Here is a 19,339-nt window from a genome sequence, read left to right as displayed (position 1 = left end):
TTTCCAGTAAGAGCACAAGTTTTTTCGGTGCACTGATATCCAAATATACAAAATTTTAGTCTATTTTTTGGCTAAAAAGTTACACAATAGAGTCTGAACTATGCAGGTATATAAATATTATTAGTAGTAAGTTTGGGCCTGGTTTAGTTACAATTTGATGTGGTGTGGCAAGTCTGAAAGCAAGAAAAATCAATGTTCAGATGCCACTCAGATCAACTTGTCATCTTAATTAACAAACAAACAATAAATAAATACCTTCTGATTTGACTGCACTCATTAAATAGTATTAGTTATATCATACTAACTACAAAAGTCCTGTCTGCTGCGTTGTGTCCTGTGTGAGACCCAGCAGATTAGAGTATGGGGCCAGATGGAGCCCCGGGCGACTGGAGCCCACTCAGAGCCTCCATATGGTCCTGTCTCCTCCAAGCACAGCACAGGGACTAAAGAGACTATCAGCCTCACGCAGGACGACATGCTACAGGGACTAGGACAGGACTAAACCAGGACTATAACAGGGACTAGGACAGGACTAAACCAGGACTATAACAGGGACTAGGACGGGACTAAACCAGGACTATAACAGGGACTAGGACGGGACTAAACCAGGACTATAACAGGGACTAGGACGGGACTAAACCAGGACTATAACAGGGACTAGGACGGGACTAAACCAGGACTATAACAGGGACTAGGACGGGACTAAACCAGGACTATAACAGGGACTAGGACGGGACTAAACCAGGACTATAACAGGGACTAGGACGGGACTAAACCAGGACTATAACAGGGACTAGGACGGGACTAAACCAGCACTATAACAGGGACTAGGACGGGACTAAACCAGGACTATAACAGGGACTAGGACGGGACTAAACCAGGACTATAACAGGGACTAGGACGGGACTAAACCAGGACTATAACAGGGACTAGGACGGGACTAAACCAGGACTATAACAGGGACTAGGACGGGACTAAACCAGGACTATAACAGGGACTAGGACGGGACTAAACCAGGACTATAACAGGGACTAGGACGGGACTAAACCAGGACTATAACAGGGACTAGGACGGGACTAAACCAGGACTATAACAGGGACTAGGACGGGACTAAACCAGGACTATAACAGGGACTAGGACGGGACTAAACCAGGACTATAACAGGGACTAGGACAGGACTAAACCAGGACTATAACAGGGACTAGGACAGGACTAAACCAGGACTATAACAGGGACTAGGACAGGACTAAACCAGGACTATAACAGGGAGTAGGACAGGACTAAACCAGGGCTTTAAGAGGGACTAAGACAGGACTGAACCAGGACTATAACAGGGACCAAGACAGGACTGAACCAGGACTATAACAGGGACCAAGACAGGACTAAAGCAGGACTATAACAGGGACTAAAACAGGACTAAACCAGGAGGACTATAACAGGGACTAGGACGGGACTAAACCAGGACTATAACAGGGACTAGGACGGGACTAAACCAGGACTATAACAGGGACTAGGACGGGACTAAACCAGGACTATAACAGGGACTAGGACGGGACTAAACCAGGACTATAACAGGGACTAGGACAGGACTAAACCAGGACTATAACAGGGACTAGGACAGGACTAAACCAGGACTATAACAGGGAGTAGGACAGGACTAAACCAGGGCTTTAAGAGGGACTAAGACAGGACTGAACCAGGACTATAACAGGGACCAAGACAGGACTGAACCAGGACTATAACAGGGACCAAGACAGGACTAAAGCAGGACTATAACAGGGACTAAAACAGGACTAAACCAGGAGGACTATAACAGGGACTAGGACGGGACTAAACCAGGACTATAACAGGGACTAGGACGGGACTAAACCAGGACTATAACAGGGACTAGGACGGGACTAAACCAGGACTATAACAGGGACTAGGACAGGACTAAACCAGGACTATAACAGGGACTAGGACAGGACTAAACCAGGACTATAACAGGGACTAGGACAGGACTAAACCAGGACTATAACAGGGAGTAGGACAGGACTAAACCAGGGCTTTAAGAGGGACTAAGACAGGACTGAACCAGGACTATAACAGGGACCAAGACAGGACTGAACCAGGACTATAACAGGGACCAAGACAGGACTAAACCAGGACTATAACAGGGACTAAGACAGAATTAAACCAGGGCTATAACAGGGACTAGGACAGGACTAAACCAGGACTTTAAGAGGGACTAAGACAGGACTAAACCAGGACTATAACAGGGACTAGGACAGGACTAAACCAGGACTTTAAGAGGGACTAAGACAGGACTAAACCAGGACTATAACAGGGACTAGGACAGGACTAAACCAGGACTAAAACAGGGACTAGGACAGGACTAAACCAGGACTATAACAGGGACCAAGACAGGACTGAACCAGGACTATAACAGGGACTAAGACAGGACTAAACCAGGACTATAACAGGGACTAGGACAGGACTAAACCAGGACTATAACAGGGACTAGGACAGGACTAAACCAGGACTATAACAGGGACTAGGACAGGACTAAACCAGGACTATAACAGGGACCAAGACAGGACTGAACCAGGACTATAACAGGGACTAAGACAGGACTAAACCAGGACTATAACAGGGACTAGGACAGGACTAAACCAGGACTATAACAGGGACTAGGACAGGACTAAACCAGGACTTTAAGAGGGACTAAGACAGGACTAAACCAGGACTATAACAGGGACCAAGACAGGACTGAACAGGACTAAAACAGGGACTAAGGCAGGACTAAAGTAGGAATAAAGCAGTCCTAGAACCAGGACTAGAACCAAGACTAAACCAGGACTGAACCGGGACTATAACATTACCAAGAATAAACCTAGACTAAAACAGGACTATATCTATAATAGGGACTTAACCAGGACTATAACCAGGACTAAAGCAGAACTGAACCAGGACTAAATCAGGACTATAGCCAGGAATAAACCAGGACTATAAACTGGACTAAAGCAGGACTGTAACTAGTATTATAAGCAAGACAATAGTAAACTAAAGCAAGACTAAAGGTCTTTATAGTGGACTATATAGTGAGACTACAACAAAGAAACTAAGACTAAACCAGAACTATAACGAGGACTAAACCAGGACAAGAAATAACTCTCAATTTAACAATAACAGAGGCTGTATAACATAACCAGGTCAAACACAGGGCTTAAATAAGACTACATCAGGTCTAAACCAGGATTTCAAGGTCCTATATTTTGCAAAATTTACTCTTATGATCATTAAGCCATGTTAGAATGCTGTTACCTCATCATAAACTTTATTATTAGTCCATCTACATTTCCAACACTCAAAATGCTATATTCTACTGTGATGCAGAAGTGGTAGTTTTCAAGTTAACAGCTCCTTTTACCTTTTGTTGAGAAGTGATTGCCAATTCCAGGGCTGAAATGATCCAAATGATTCCAGTGAAGGTGTGTGGAGTTTAAAAATGCAGTGGAGCACTTCCTATATTACCACATGACATCACAAGGTCGTCTGCAAGTGATTTAGCACCAGGTTCTCCACAAACATGAGGTGCGCAATAGGAGAGAGGCGACCCGTATTGGCCGTGCCCCAGCCCTGTCACAAACGGCTCTGCTCACCGACCCCCGTGGGCCGGCTATCCTTGACCACTCAAAGATCCACAGCGCTATGGTATCATCACGTTTATGGGGGATTCTGATTTAGAGGTGTTCAGTCATAATCCCACAGATGGTAGCGTCGCCCCACTGGCTCCTCAGCCAAGCACATGCACCAAATGTCTGAACCTGCGGTTCCTCTCGTACTGAGCAGGATTACTATTGCAACAGCATATCATCAGTAGGGTAAAACTAACCTGTCTCACAACGGTCTGCAGAGTGTTTTCTGTTTGAGAAAAAAGCCTAAACATGCAGGGCCTGTGTGTTGAACATGTGTGAATGAAACAAAACAAAACTCCACGTATGTTTCTGAGGAGGAAACAACATCATAACATAGCTCAGGATACAGTATAATATCGGCCCTTTAACCAGGACTATGTCAGGTCTAACCCAGGACTTAACCAGGACTAAACTAGTTCTAACCCAGGCTAGGACTCCCCCAAGATAAGAAATAGCCCATGACTTAAAAAAGAATACATCAGCTATTTGTTATCTGGCCTATGTCATCAGAGGTATAATGCTCCCTACAACAGAAGCATAGACTAGGCTTGATTCAGTTAGGCATAACCCAGGACTTAACCAGAACTTAACCAGGACTTAACCAGGACTTAACCAGGACTTTACCATGATTTAACCAGGACTAAACCAGGTCTAACAGGACTACAGCGGGTATTGTATTTTACTCAGTATAATTCAGCTTACTCTGTGTATAGTGACCCGTACACCCCCTCCTCCTCTTGATGTTGTACTGCTGAGGGGGCATATGTGCGCAGATTCACACAGCTCTGGATGCAGCCTGTATACCACTGGTTCTCATTACTCTGTGCTGTGTGTGTGTACGTGTGTGTGTGTATGTGCAGAATACAGAGCAGCTACTCAGCCCTGCAGAGGATAAACCAGGACCTGGAGGAGAAGATCCACCGAGATGTAAGTCAATAGAATGTATCTGTCGTCTGTGTTTCAGTCAAATTGGTTTTCTAGTTACACAGAGTTTCACCTTTAAAATGAGGGACTAAAGTTTTTTTCCACATTATTTCTATTTGCTGTATTTGAAAGCAGGAGTGTCCACAGTCCTACTCATGACAAATCATTGCCCCGCCCACCAGTTTAAGGTCAAACCAATCACAGAAGAGTGACAATCAAATACAGAAGGCTTCCTCACACTTAAAGGAACTGTATGTAAGATTTTAATTTAAATTCCATAATCATGACCGATCTGTGTCCCTAGATACAAGGTAAACATGTTCAAATCAAACATATTTTTACTGATAATAATCCTAATGCTTTATGTTTAATCACAAAATATTTGACATTTATCTATGAACAAAAGAAAGCAGAATTACCCTGATTTGTGTTGCCAGTTTCAATGCTTGAATCCAGTTGGTTTAAGCCTAAAATGCATCTCTCTGATCTGAATCTTCTCCACCTAAACCCCAGCACCTGCAGACAATCATGAGTTCATCAGTGCTAGTGCAGCCTCTTCAGCTCAGTGAGTGGATTCTGGAGGTTCTGAGCTTTCACATGAGGTCTGTTCACATACTGAGAATGAGAAAAAACTTGATGATGATTGTTATACCTTTTCAAAAACAGTAAGAGCTACATACAGTTAAATTAAACAGTTAAATATCCCAGATGAAAGCAAAGATTTCCTTCTGTTCATTTGGCAGAAGCACATTTTTGTTTGTCATTTGTCCATATTTTTTGTGTGAACATTTACTCAATATTCTGCTCTGTTTATGATGGTAAAGTGGAGGCCATGTGTTCCATTCTCTTTACTATGAAGCATCTATCCACGCACAATAGCCACCCCGCTAATTTACCATTTGAAAATTCTTCACTCCTCCCTGTTGCCAGCAGAGGGGTCAAACACAGTGACAGTGAAAAACAAAAATACAGAGCAGAATTTAGGCTCAGTAAAAATGGGCTATTTATACACAATTCTTAAAGTGATAATAAAGACCTTTCAGGTGCCTCATTAATAGGTCATTGCTTTGCTTTGGAATGTTCCATAATATGGCATAAAATCACCAATCTTCCATTTAAAAATGTTGCCTTTTTGATGCCAGATTCTTGTTTTGGTGAAATCACACGCTTTGTCTCCATGGAGACTGCTTAGTTTTATGCCATTTTGCAGAACATTCAGGGCAAAACTGTCAGTGTAAATTTTAAAAAAGGAAGTCCTTTTTTCATAACATTTTCAGAAAGTGGCACCATCATTCAACACCAAAAATGTGATTGTTGTCAGATGAAATTACTTTAAACCTATATGGGAGGTTTGTAGAGCCAATCCCAAACAAATAATGATCAGGTTTAACATTTGTGGATCAGAAGTTTGGAGATTTATAATAAGATAAGATAAGAACAGTGAATCTCCTGTAGATTTATGGAGCTTCACAGTCCTGCATGTTTTGAACTTCTCTCAGGTTCCGGAAGTAAATTCTCCTTAAATTTTTCTCATAGACTTTTCAAAAAAATTCTAATATTAAGAGTTCAAAGGCATCGCGGAGGCTAAGCAGCTACGTGCTAACTAATGTTCATAATACCAAAAAGCATATTTAAAACACAGCTTCTGTGAAATTTTTCACTAACATAGCATTTTATAAAGTTTCAGAAACTGATCTTAAATACAATTATAGGTCTTGTAGTCATTAGTTACTGCGTAGCTGATTAGCCTAAGCTTTCAAACTTTTAATAAACATTTTTTCAGAAAGTTCAAGGGAAAAAATGAATGGAAAATGAATTTCTGGAACCAGGAGGTGGGTGTTCACTGTTGAGCTCCATATAAACCCCTGCTCTCCATCTGATTGATCTTGAACATAGTTAGCCATGACCAACATCTGAGGCCATACGATCCCCCTAACTATACCGGTCAATTTAAAATGTAACCTAGCCTAAAAGATACAAGGTTTGGCAGTAGCAAACAGGAGCAGTCTGGAGCTCATTTGAATATGAAAGGCTAGCTGGTGGTGCCATTGACGCTAATTACAGCTTATTCCGCCCAACTGTCCTCCTCCTAGCACGCAATGATAGCCCGTGCTTTGTTCTCCAGTCCGGCGCACCTCGCTTCATTTGTGCCACGCCGGATAACACACAATTAGCTGTCTTGTCTGCTAACACATCAGGTGCCACGGATCTTGAATAGAGCACTAAAGCTAATGATAGTCGTTGTTAGCGCGGTTGTTTTGATGACAATGCTAAAGGGGGGATTTGAGGTACAGGTGATAAAAGGATACATAGGGTCATCTGGTTGAATATTTAACAGAGAAACTTTTTTTTTTTTTTTAATAGTAGAGGAGTTTCATGTTTTTCAAGGTTAAAATAAATGCTGGGTAGTTTAATGCCATACCGTGGAACATTCTACGCAAAGCAATATTGTCTCCACGGAGATACGCAGATGGTGTACTAGCCACCACCAGAAAAGTTACATGCTGAACTCCGAGAACTGTCCCTTGTGCATCACCAGTGGGAATCTATAGTAGTATTGTAAATGAAATTGCAAGACAAATCTCCATCTTTAAGCTCCCCCGCAGTGAAAATGTAACTGCGTTGAGAATGGTGGGCTACACAAGGGAAATATGGTAGTTTAATATAGCGGAGATCTTGTCAAAACATTTGTGTGCCAAGTCCTGTGCACAAAGTCTGGTGCAGAGCGCAGAGCAGACACAAGCAAACTAGGGCCTGGTAACCAATAGTAACCAGAGAAATGCATTCACTCTGCTGCCTCTTCAACTGGGCTTTGTGAGAGAAGTTGTGTTTTTACAACTAGAAATCGACCAAGAAATGTTTACAGTTTTTGAGTTGGATTTGACAATTGTACAAAATGTTACCAAATGCAGCATGTACCAGGGTTGGAATGTAGTGAGGTCTACAAATAGTATGGAACTGTATAATGTGTAAGCAAACTCGTAATAGCTGATTGGATAAGAGAGACCATGGAAAGAAGCAGATATAAGCAGAAAATAATTATTTCTCACCAAACCAAATTAACAGGAGATGCAGTTTTCCACATACATACACAGACACAGCATTTGGCTGTCGGGACGTGTAATGTCACCTCGCTGGGGGGAAGGAGCCTGAGCTCGTGCAGGAGGTTGAGAGGTACAGGCTAGTAGAGGTAAGATCTTAAGCCCGAGCCCGAGCCCGACCCGACCCGAATTTCGGGCCGGGTCGGGCCTAAAATGTCAATCATTACGTTCGGGTCGGGTCGGGCTCGGGCTTCTCTCTACCTGACTTTTTAAAAATAAATATATGTTTATAAAAATTTATACTAAAACAATGTGTGGATACTAAACTTAGGAATACTTGTTATAAAAAAAAATAATTTGGATAAAACAGAGAAGGCGCTGTAAGGTAATTGCTATTTAACTACTAAACAGGAGCAGCAGAGCCAGAGCACACTCTGCGCACGTGAACGCCCCCTCTTAATAATCTTCCCCTCCGCAAGTCCGCATCTATTTTGACCTGGTATCCCTGATATGGAGCAGCAAGAAGTAAAGGATAAACTAAAGACAGGGGAACTGAAAAGGCAAACACACACCGGCAAGAGTGAGGTGTGGCTTCAAATTGATTGTTGAAAATGCTACAGAAACTTGCGTTGGCTTCGCTGAATGTAGTCAATGTGGCGCTTTGCTTTCATACGAGAGCAAAAAGACTGGCACCTCGACACTGAGCAGGCATTTAAACAGCTGTACTGGCAAAAGTGATGATCGTCGAACATCTATATTATCATTTGTCCCACAGACCGCACCTCTTCGCACTAAGCAGGCCATCACAGACAAGTGCGTGGACTTTTGCTGTCAGGACCTTAGACCATTTTCAGTAGTTAGTGGCGAAGGTTTTTTATTAGTAGGCTTATTTTTACGCATGTTTAACTTTGTTTGTTTCTTTATTTTTTTTATTTATCCTCACAAATAAAATATGAAATTTCGGGTTTGCTTCGGGCTCGGGCCTGCAAATCAAGTTAATTGGTCGGGCTCGGGCTGGGTCGGGCTTTAATACCCGCGGGCCTGGGTCGGGTCGGGCTGGATTTTTTAGGCCCGATCTTACCTCTACAGGCTAGATATATTCGGGCTCACCTCCACGCACAGCTTGGGCTCTGGTACCCAACTCCTTGAGAAGGGTTGGACCCTCCACTTCTCTGGCGTTGCCCATGGGGAGAGGCGGCAAGCTGGTGTGGGCTTGCTTATTGCCCCACAGCTCAGCCGTCACGTGTTGGAGTTTAACCCGGTGAACGAAAGGGTGGCGTCCCTGCGCCTTCGGGTTGGGGACAGGTCTCTCACTGTTGTGTCGGCCTACGGGCCAAATAGCAGTGCAGAGTACCCGGCCTTCTTGGAGTCCCTGGGAGGGGTACTAGACAGTGCACCTACTGGGGACTCCGTTGTTCTCCTGGGGGACTTCAACGCCAGTGACACCTGGAGGGGTGTGATCGGGAAGAACGGCCTCCCCGATCTGAACCCGAGTGGTGTTTTGTTATTGGACTTCTGTGCTAGTCACAGTTTGCAGAGGCAAAAACTCGGGGCTGGGAGGAGTTCGGGGAGGCCATGGAGGAGGACGATTGATCGGCCTCAAAGAAATTCTGGCTAACCGTCCAACACCTCAGGAGAGGGAAGCAGTGCTTCACCAACACTGTTTACAGTGCAGGCGGAGCGCTGCTGACCTCAACTGGGGACGTAGTTTGGCGGTGGAAAGAATACTTCGAGGATCTCCTCAATCCCACTGTCACGTCTTCTGAGGAGGAAGCAGAGTTTGAGGACTTAAGGGTGGACTCGTCCATCACACTGGCTGAAGTCACTGAGGTGGTTGGTAAGCTCCTCGGTGGCAAGGCTCCAGGGGTGGATGAGATCCGTCCTGAGTATCTTAAATCTCTGGATGTTGTGGGACTGTCTTGGCTGACACGCCTTTGCAACATCGTGTGGCGGTCGGGGACAGTACCTGTGGAATGGCAGACCGGGGTGGTGGTCCCTCTGTTTAAGAAGGGGGACCGGAGGGTGTGTTCCAATTACAGGGGAATCACACTCCTCAGCCTTCCCGGTAAGGTCTATTCCAGGTTACTGGAGAGGAGAATCCGATCGATAGTCGAACCTCTGATTCAGGAGGAGCAGTGTGGTTTTCGTCCTGGTCGTGGAACACTGGACCAGCTCTATACTCTCCATCGGGTCCTCGAGGGTTCATGGGAGTTTGCCCAACCAGTCCACATGTGTTTTGTGGACCTGGAGAAGGCATTTGACCGTGTCCCTCGTGGTGTCCTTTGGGGGGTGCTCCGCGAGTATGGGGTCCAGAGCCCTTTGCTAAGGGCTGTCCGGTCCCTGTATGACCGGAGCAGGAGCTGTGTTTGCATTGCCGGCAGTACGTCAGACCTGTTCCCGGTGCATGTTGGATTCCGCCAGGGCTGCCATTTGGAGGAGGCCCAGGACACGCTGGAGGGACTATGTCTCTCGGCTGGCCTGGGAACCCCTCGGGATTCTCCCGGAAGAGCTGGAGGACGTGTGTGTGGAGAGGGAAATCTGGGCTTTCCTGCTGAAACTGCTGCCTCCGTGACCCAGAAAATGGATGGATGGAGTTTTCCACATAATCTAAAGCACTGTAATGTTTTTTAATTCTATGCATAATGCTATACACATTATGATCATGGGAATTCATCTGCCATTCAAATGTCTCCTGCTTTTCTTTTTAGTTTTTTAGTTTAAATCCAGGCTCAAAATGGTTCTGTTTAGCTGTGCATATGACTGAAAGGTTTTTATTCTGCACTTTTCTTCTTGAATGTTCATTTTATGATGATTATTTGTGATTATTTATGTTTTGTTTTGCTGTATTGTGATTTTAATGTCGTTCTTATTCTGTAAAGCACTTTGAATTACCTTGTGCCTTGCCTTTTTCAGACGCAGCATCACGATGACGAGAAGAGAGCCCTGAGCCGAGAGATCATTGTCCTCAACAACCGTCTGGTAGAGGCCAAGCTTACCATCGAGAAGCTCCAGGAGGACAATGTAAGGACATACAGTCAGCTGTCAGCTGTCTGGTTGAAAAGGTTGATTTAGAATAGAGAGTTCTTTGTGAAGAAAAGAAAAGAAAAAAGTCTGCCACCTCATGACATCCGCAGATGGAACAAAGTCTCAGGAAGGGCTAAATATATAGGATGATTTGAGCTTTCTATCATGTTATAAAATTGTTCCCTCATCAAAAACATGGCAGAAGAGGTTTTATATATCAGCCATGCACATCTGAGCAATCTAGTGATCTCTCCCAGGCCTTATTTGAACTCTCCTACAGTTAGCAGTACAAGTCTGTCCGAGACTCAGCCCACAAGCCTGTGTCACCCATGCTCCCACATGGCAATTTTTTATAAATACAGTGTACAAAAGCATGATGTGAAACAATATACTACAACTTCACAAACCTTATGCGATGTGTAGTAGTTTTATTAGCAGATGAATGCTGTGTTGTGATGCTCTGTGATAGAGGAGTGACTTAGCATGGGGAGCAAAGGGAGGCGGGCTCAGAGCAGAGCATCAAAAACAAAATTGAAACTTATGAAACATTTTACTATGGTGTTTTAGGTGAATATAGCATTTTCAAATCAATAAAAAGTATCATTGTGATCTAAGTCAGAGAGACACATGTTTAGACACAGACGTTTCAAACTGATAACTACCTTTTTGGTGAATGCTAACAGACACTTAGCTTAAACCTACTTGACAAAATGGGAAAACCAAGACGTTCATTCACAAAGGCTGGTGGCCGCTTTTGGTTTTAGATGCCTGTTGACTCGTCAGAGTAAGAGTTCATCTTTAGATTTGTGAACAAGCCCTCTCCCCAACAATATGTGGAGAACAGACCCAGTGAGGAGGTCCAAACTCCCCCAAGGTTTATGACGAGGAACAAGGGGAGGAACCAGCTTCAGCAACTATGACCCCACCTGGTCCAAAGAGAAGCGCAAAGCAACAGAACCAATAGTGAGTAAGATCCTCTCAAACCATGTGAGGAGACATCTAAGCCTGAAGACTCTAGGTTAAGCCACATCTCAGAAGAACCAGAGGAGGTCGTCACAAAACAATGAATCAATCATCATCAATCAAAAACCAAAGAGCTATGGAACAAAAATAGCGGAAGTCCTTTGGCTGGAGATGACAAACCAGAAATGGATATCGTCTTTGGAGAAGTGGACTTGTCAGTGTTAAAGCAAAATATCTTCTGGTAGCAACACAGACGGTGGAAAGACAACTACAAAAGTCAAGAGAGCGAGAAAACCAAACTTGAAAGCAACAACTCTAGGGGATAGCATTTAGTTGGTGTTGCTGTGTTTCTGTTGCTGTTCGAAGCACCTAAAGTGAACACCTGCTTTGGCGAGGTTGATTGGTCTTTCAATGAGCCCTGAACCAGAAAACTTAAGTGGACCTTCTACAAGTGGTCTGAACTGGCGGGAGTTTCCATTTGATTCACCAGAAGTTGAAATCAACTTTGGAGATGTGAACTGGTCTGTCTTCAAACCAGGGTTTACAGAAAAAACTAAACTAACAGAGTAGAACAAAGCAACAAAAACTGGAGATTGAGTTGGGTTGGAGTTGCTGTACGATGTCCGAAGGTTGGGCATCTGCTTTGGAGAAGTTGAGAAATCACTCTTCAAGAAATCCTCAATGGACTACACTAATAGTGCAGAGACCAATACTCATGTCAAGAGAGAAGATACTACTCCTGACAACTCCAACCACATTCAGATGCCTCCAGAAGTTCAGAAAACCACAGTGACTCCTGAGCCAAAGAAACCAATCAGACCTCAAACCAGCAGCAATGGATTCAAACAGTGAAAGCACATATCGACCAGGAGGTGGATTCTGGTTGTGGAACTGGCGAATGACGATGAGGAGATCTACTTTGGACAAGTTATCAAATGGTATATCTATCTGGTCGCTCTTGAGTATTGTTAACAAATAAAACAAGCAAGCAAAAATGTTTCTTTAATCTGTAATGCGTGTTTTTATTTTAGCATGGATACTATTTTATACTGTTTTTTTTTTTACTTTATTAAGGTCAGAGACTGATTGGAGGTCCCATGTAATGTTTTTTTTTTTTTTTTTACTATACGGCAGCACCAATACCTTTGCATAAAAATATTACATTATTGGTGCAAAGAGTGGGGGAAATTTAAAACCCTTGCAGAATTATTCAAATATAAATGACACAAAGCCTAGTTTGCCATACTGTAGAACATTCTTGGCAAAGCTAGCAGTGTTATAAGAAGCAACAATCTTAATTAGGTCAAAATATCATTCATTTATTACACTATGAGGCTAAAGATAACAAGGAATGTCTTTACATGGTGAAGAGCTCCACAAAGTCAGTCATGACATAACATTCTATTGTTGTATTTGTTCTGTGTGTTGTGCAGGATATGTACCGTAAGGACTGCTCTCTGGCTGCTCAGCTCCTGCAGTGCCGGGCTCAGTTGGACGAGGTAACACACTATCACTTTTATTTACATAATCATATTTTAGTTTAAACGTACACTTTGAACGCTGTTTTTAGAGATGGTGAAATGTTTCTTTAGTGATTTTAACTGACACAAAATGATTAAATAGTGGAAAGTTTCAGATAAAATTACAAAGATAAAGTAAATAAACATGTGCTAATACCTTTATGTGACGTTTGTCTGGAGCAGCAGATGAGATGGGTATTGGCTCCTGTGGACAGTAGAACAGTCGATATTTGACCCATTTCTCTGGGTTGTTTAAAATGATCTGACCAAATGGCTGGGTAGACCATCGTCATGTTTTACTAGAAATGATCCAACTATGACCCAACCTGTTGACCCAGTGTTGGGGTCAAGCAAAACAACTCAACTCTGTGAAAATAACCCAAAAAATAACCTACAGCCCTATCCCAGTAATCGAGTAGAAAAAATAACCCAGTATTTTTTAGTGTTTAGTCATGGTGTTGTCCTATTCAACTTCTAATACTGCTACAATTAGTGGGCTTATTCACCAACTGTGTGCCAAGTGCTGTGGCAACTCCTAATACTCCTCTTATAGCTTCTACTACTGACAAGTCCCTTCACCTTCTTTGCCTGCAATGTGTGTGTGTGTACACTTCTGTGTAAATGTGTACACACAAACACACTGCAAGTCTAGCACTTGAGTTAGAAACGTAGCCAACTTTTAGCCAGCTATAGCCTGTAAATGGCTACTTCTCATAATTAGTGCTCACTTTGTTCTTCATAGAAAGTCTAAAATAATGGAATATTCACTAGAAAGGACCACAACCTCAGAACACAGTGTAAAATGACTTAATTATGCATAGAGATGATGATTATGATAGACTAGAGTTATTCTACAGAAGTGATATCCAGGGTCGGCTTGGGGCTCCTGAGGCGGGTTTGTATCCCCTCATACCTGAAAGATAGAAGGATTGAGAAGTAGAGAAGAAGGGAGGGTGAGAAGAGAAGGTGATAACCTGAACCTAAGATAACTAAAACTATCTTCATATGGCATTGACGCTGCACACTCACTTCTGTATCCAGGTCACCCGAGTGGGCTCAGGCGGACAATAGGCCCCTCTCATTATAGTACTTTTACACTCCAAATCACCATGTTTGTTTCATGTATTCAAGCCTGACCCATTTCCTCTCACTATTCAGCCCTTGATCACAAAGACTCAATTTTACGCACTATTTTTACGGCTTTTCTGTTGCTGCGTTAAATGTTCCACAGTATAGCATTAAAAGTATCTTTCTCCATGGAAACCAAAATACAGGACAGATCTGTACAATGCATGTTTTAAGGTAATTGAATAAATGCAAGAACAACCATTTATTTATACCTTTACTACAGGGTATTAGCAAAACAGCTTGATGTACCACAGTCTCTCTAGAGATGAGAAACACTACAGGAAGGTCTGAAAACTACTACTACTAAACTACTACTACTAATAATAATAATAATGCTACTACTACAACTATCACTACTACTACTACTACTACTACTACTCCTACTACTATTACTACTACTACTTCTACGACAACTTCTAATATACTACTACTTCTACTATTACTACGTCTACTACTACTACTACTACTTCTCTTACTAACACTACCTGGCCTGCTACTACTGTCACTGCACTAATCTACTGCAATTACCACTGCTATTGCTATGGTTACAGACTGCTGTCATGAGTACCCTAGTAGCCTCTTTCTACCACTTAGCCTACCATGACTACTGCTACTATGTACTCGTCTAAACACTAGTGAACTGAATAGTGTCGAATAGCCTGTAAGACGCTAAACATTGAGTGGTGGTTTGCGGTGGACAGTGGGTTTGTCAGTGATGAGACGTTACCATGGCAACCGGAGTGTATCCCTCCAGGCACAGAGAAGCCTCACACCTCCCTGTACCCTGTTATATGGACCCTTTAGTGTTTAGTGTAAATAATATGAGCCTGTTAGCAATGACGGTGTCACATAAGCGAATATGTCACAATGCATTTTCTATGGAGGGATTAGCATTAGCGTCATAATGTCAACAACAACTGACAGAGGCTGGTTAAAAAAACAACACAGTGGAAGTTGTAAAAAAAAAAATAGGCTATACAGTGTGATAATGACAGTGTGGTAATATCAGAGCGCTTTATATCAAGGAATCACACACACACATTCATACACCAGTGTTCACAGATACTGGGGGCGAGGTGGGTTAAGTGTCTTGCCCCAGGACACAACAACAGCATTCATCTGTGTGCTAGTTGGAATCGCGCCGTAAACCTGTGGATCAGTGGATCTGACCACTCCATCAACAATGGTTATAACGAGAGCAGGATTTGAACCACCGGCCTTCAGATCAGTGGACAAACTGAGCTACTGTCACCATATGTAACAATTAAAATTCACCCAAAATATATTATGTTACATTTGTGCATTTGTTATACTAAATTGATCCAAGAAAAATAGTTTAGATGATATAATTAAAATACATACAAGTTAATTTAACGGAAAATATTTAGATGGAAAAGGTGACATTATGTATTTATTTCAAGTCAGTTCAACATTTGTATTTGTGTGTATGTGTGTGTTTGTGTGTGTGCGGGGGTGGGTGTGTGTGTGTGTGTGGGGGGGGGGGTGTGTGTGTGTGTGTGTGTGTAGACCTAAACATTAAAATATATGAGCACATATTTATTTGTTAAGGTGGGCAACAGGTTAAGAAATGTGGCAAACCATTTGAACATTTCAATTCACCAGTTGAAAAGGTCTATATATTCTAATTATGTTTCATTATAATAGTTAAACATACATGCATTAATACATACATAAATAAATAATTAGGCTACATTATTTATCTCAAGGAAATTCAAGAGTCCGGGTTAAGACCTGGACTGCTCCTTGCTAAATCAGTGGTGCGGGTGGGAAGGGGCTTTACCTTTAATGGCAGCCAAACACTATGGACGATGTCACACTCACTTAGTCCACTTCTTTATACAGACTATGGTTCACAGTTGCGCATAGACTACATCAAAACTGGCAGAGAATACAGACTAAACCCAGAGACTAAACCAGCAGTGAACAGAACAAAAAACAAACCTAAATCCAAAACTAAACTGGCCAGGACCTCGACCTGATCTAGACATTTTAGTCCAGGTCTAGCTTAATCCTTTCCAGGTTTAGTCTAAAGTAAACCCAGCTTAATCCATGCTCAGTTCTGGTTTAAACCTGAAATCATAGGTGAGTCCAGCATAATCTCGGTTTAGTCTTCGTCTTTTAGTCTTTAGACCTGCTTTGAACAGTGTGTAATTTAACCCTTCTCTGTGTTAGTACAAGGTAACACATTGCACACTAATACCTAACCATCCAACCTCCATTATGTCTCCCACTCGTATTAATAAATGTATTAAATTAAAGCCAAATCAGTCTTTTCCCTGCACACCTCTCCAACCTATTATTTCATTATGTCCATTGTATTCTCCATCACATAAGCCTTGGTGAGGTTTTGTGAAGAACCCATTTGGCCCTGACTCATGTAGCACTGATCAAACATGACACGTGGATGAGATTACCTGGGGTGGACTCACTGCAGAAAGAACCAAAGTCAATGCGAAATTAAGCTGTCAAAAATAAAATGTGAAATTCTGGCTTGTTATGTGCTTTCAGTTTCAACCCAGAGTGACTTAAAATGAGTGAAGAACAATGAATGTTTTATTAAATTACAGAGGAGGGGTCACAGTTCTGTGGGTATTAATTGCAAACACGTAACATATTTAGATCACCATGTTCCCTTTTATTGTTTTGAAAATCCTGTATTTTCCGTTAATTAAACTATTGCATCAGGTTTGTGAAGTTGTAGTGTATTGTTTTGTATCCTGTTCTTGTGTATTTATAGAAAATTGCCAAGGGGAACATGGGTGACGTAAGTTTACGGGCTGAGCTTTGGATAGGATCGTACTGCCAACCATAAGGAGTGTTCAAGTAGTACCGGGGAGAGATTGCTAAATTATTCAATTTATAACATGCATGGATGACGTCTAAAACCTCTTCAGCCATGTTTTTGATGAGGGAACAATGTTACAACATGGTAGAAAGCTCAGAAAAGGTGATTTTGCATAATACCTCCTCTTTAAAGTGGTGGAGGAAAAGGAAGAGGCAGTAGTTCTGCTGCTGAGGTGGAAATAAGTGTCCTGAGAGGTGATTGGTTGGGAGGTAAAGGTGTTAGACTGTGATTGGCTGATATATTGTGATGAAAAGATGACAAGAGGTAGGGACGAAATACATAATTTTCCATGTACTTTGGTGAGTATTGTATATCGACTAGAACCATCTCTACTTTTGTTGCTGCAATACTCCTAAATTATCACTAATATTACTACTAATTTGTACTCTCACTGCTACTACTTCCACTATTACAACTGGTATTGCTGCTTATACTAGGTGACAACTACTACCTTTACTGCAACTATTAGGCTATGACAACAGTTAGGCCTAATACTACATAATCCTTGTGTTACTATATGCTACAAATATTAGGCCTGCAACTAAATACTATTATTTTGCAGTGCTGTGTCTACAATTATCCAATAAAAGATACTGTAAATCATTTTTACTGTCTTAGAAACATAAATAACAGAACTAGTCCAATCCAGAATTATTCAATGCAATGACAACTAGCATGCAAACAGCGCACCATTATTACTTCCTGGTTTGCGGACCATAAAATTGCTTTAGAATGAGATGCAGGCAGTACACAGCGGTTTCATTTTGACCATGAGAGTGCTGTTTTTACAATATATCTGTACTCGGGCAAGATAATATTTACGTATATATAAATAATGTGAAAAGTACATAATTAAGATGAGTTTAAAAGTAGATGTAATTTGAAATTCTCTGACCCTTGACAACAGTGTGTCTAAAAACAATTTGATTTCCATAAGGTTAAAATGTTGTTTGTTTACACTGCGCTCATATGTCCCAATGGAAAAGTCGATATAGCTCAATCATTACGTAACCTTACATTAGCTATGGACATATGTATTATTGACGTGTTTCATATACGGTACATTAGGTCAAAGGTCGTACATGTGCTTACAGTATGTTTACTTGTTTGTGGAGATCTCCTGGTCCAGCTGCTCGAAAACGTATTGACAGATTTAGTCTATAGATTATGGATAAGCGAAGTGATGAGATATGGTTTACTACAACAGAGGATAGATACTTGTACTACTAATACTACTACTACTACTACTATTCTACTACAACAACAACAACAACTAATAGGCCTACTATTACTACTAAATAACACCCATATAAAAATTAAAAGGGAGAGGGATTGTCTTGTTGTTTTTTTTAAACCAGATGTTAATCCTGACCCTATCTTGCTCACGTAAACTACTATAACTGCTACCTATAGTACTATTAAAAAATATTAAATTGATATATGTAATCAATTATTAAAAATATATATACTTTTTGAACTTTAAATTGTGTTAGATCAAAAACATACCTGGGATTGTATTTAACTTCATTCATGATTGCTTTATTTATCCTTTTATTAATCCATTCTCCCTGGATTGTTACATCATAGGTAGAAATCCTTCAGTCTTTTCGTTTCAGATTTCATTTTTATTTTTATTATTCCACAAAACAGCAAAAATATGACATAGACAAAACTATATCAAAATGCATTGGTCAACATCCTGTCCCTCTGCCCCACCCCAGCTCCCTACAGACTTCCAGGAGCGCATGACTCTTCACATGGAGGAAGAGGAGGAGGAGACCCCATTGTACTCTGACCCGGTCCCTGCCTCTCACCTGAGCCCCAGCCTGGACAAGCCCGACGACGGAGGGAGCAGCAGCCAGGGGTCCCGCTCGCCTAGCCCCCCCGGCCCCCTCCCCCACCCCCAGGAGCACACCTTCATCCTGGAGAGCCTGGGGGGTCCCGGGGGGCGGCTGGGTCTTCGTGCGGCCTACAAGTCTGACCTGTACAGCAGCGACACGGCCCTGTACTGCCCTGATGATAGGCACAGGGAGAGGCGCCCCAGCATGGACCTGCATGGGCACAGGGCCATGGTGTATGGGCCCCAGAACTCCACCGACAGCCAGAGGTGAGAGAGGGGTTACTACGACTGTGAGTACTTAAGAATAGTATTAGTCACCAAAGAAGTACTTTTTAACAACAGACATGACCAAAAAA

The 19,339-nt window shown here is 42.2% G+C and overlaps 1 protein-coding gene across 1 annotated transcript in view; it reads left to right on the top strand.

The window, feature by feature from the left end:
• The window catches only part of si:dkey-174m14.3 (uncharacterized protein LOC563117 homolog), a 58,065-nt gene that overhangs the window by 35,505 nt on the left and 3,221 nt on the right, over window positions 1-19,339 (top strand). The window contains exons 4-7 of the mRNA XM_033991445.2: window positions 4,538-4,604; window positions 10,556-10,663; window positions 13,063-13,128; window positions 18,865-19,250. Of these exons, the coding sequence (XP_033847336.1) occupies window positions 4,538-4,604; window positions 10,556-10,663; window positions 13,063-13,128; window positions 18,865-19,250 (627 nt within the window). The remainder of the gene's footprint in view (window positions 1-4,537; window positions 4,605-10,555; window positions 10,664-13,062; window positions 13,129-18,864; window positions 19,251-19,339) is intronic.

Source organism: Periophthalmus magnuspinnatus, chromosome 24 (assembly GCF_009829125.3).
Source record: "Periophthalmus magnuspinnatus isolate fPerMag1 chromosome 24, fPerMag1.2.pri, whole genome shotgun sequence".
Taxonomy (NCBI): domain Eukaryota; kingdom Metazoa; phylum Chordata; class Actinopteri; order Gobiiformes; family Gobiidae; genus Periophthalmus; species Periophthalmus magnuspinnatus.
Note: the sequence above shows the minus strand (reverse complement) of the source record. Positions and strands in the feature narration are given on the sequence as shown.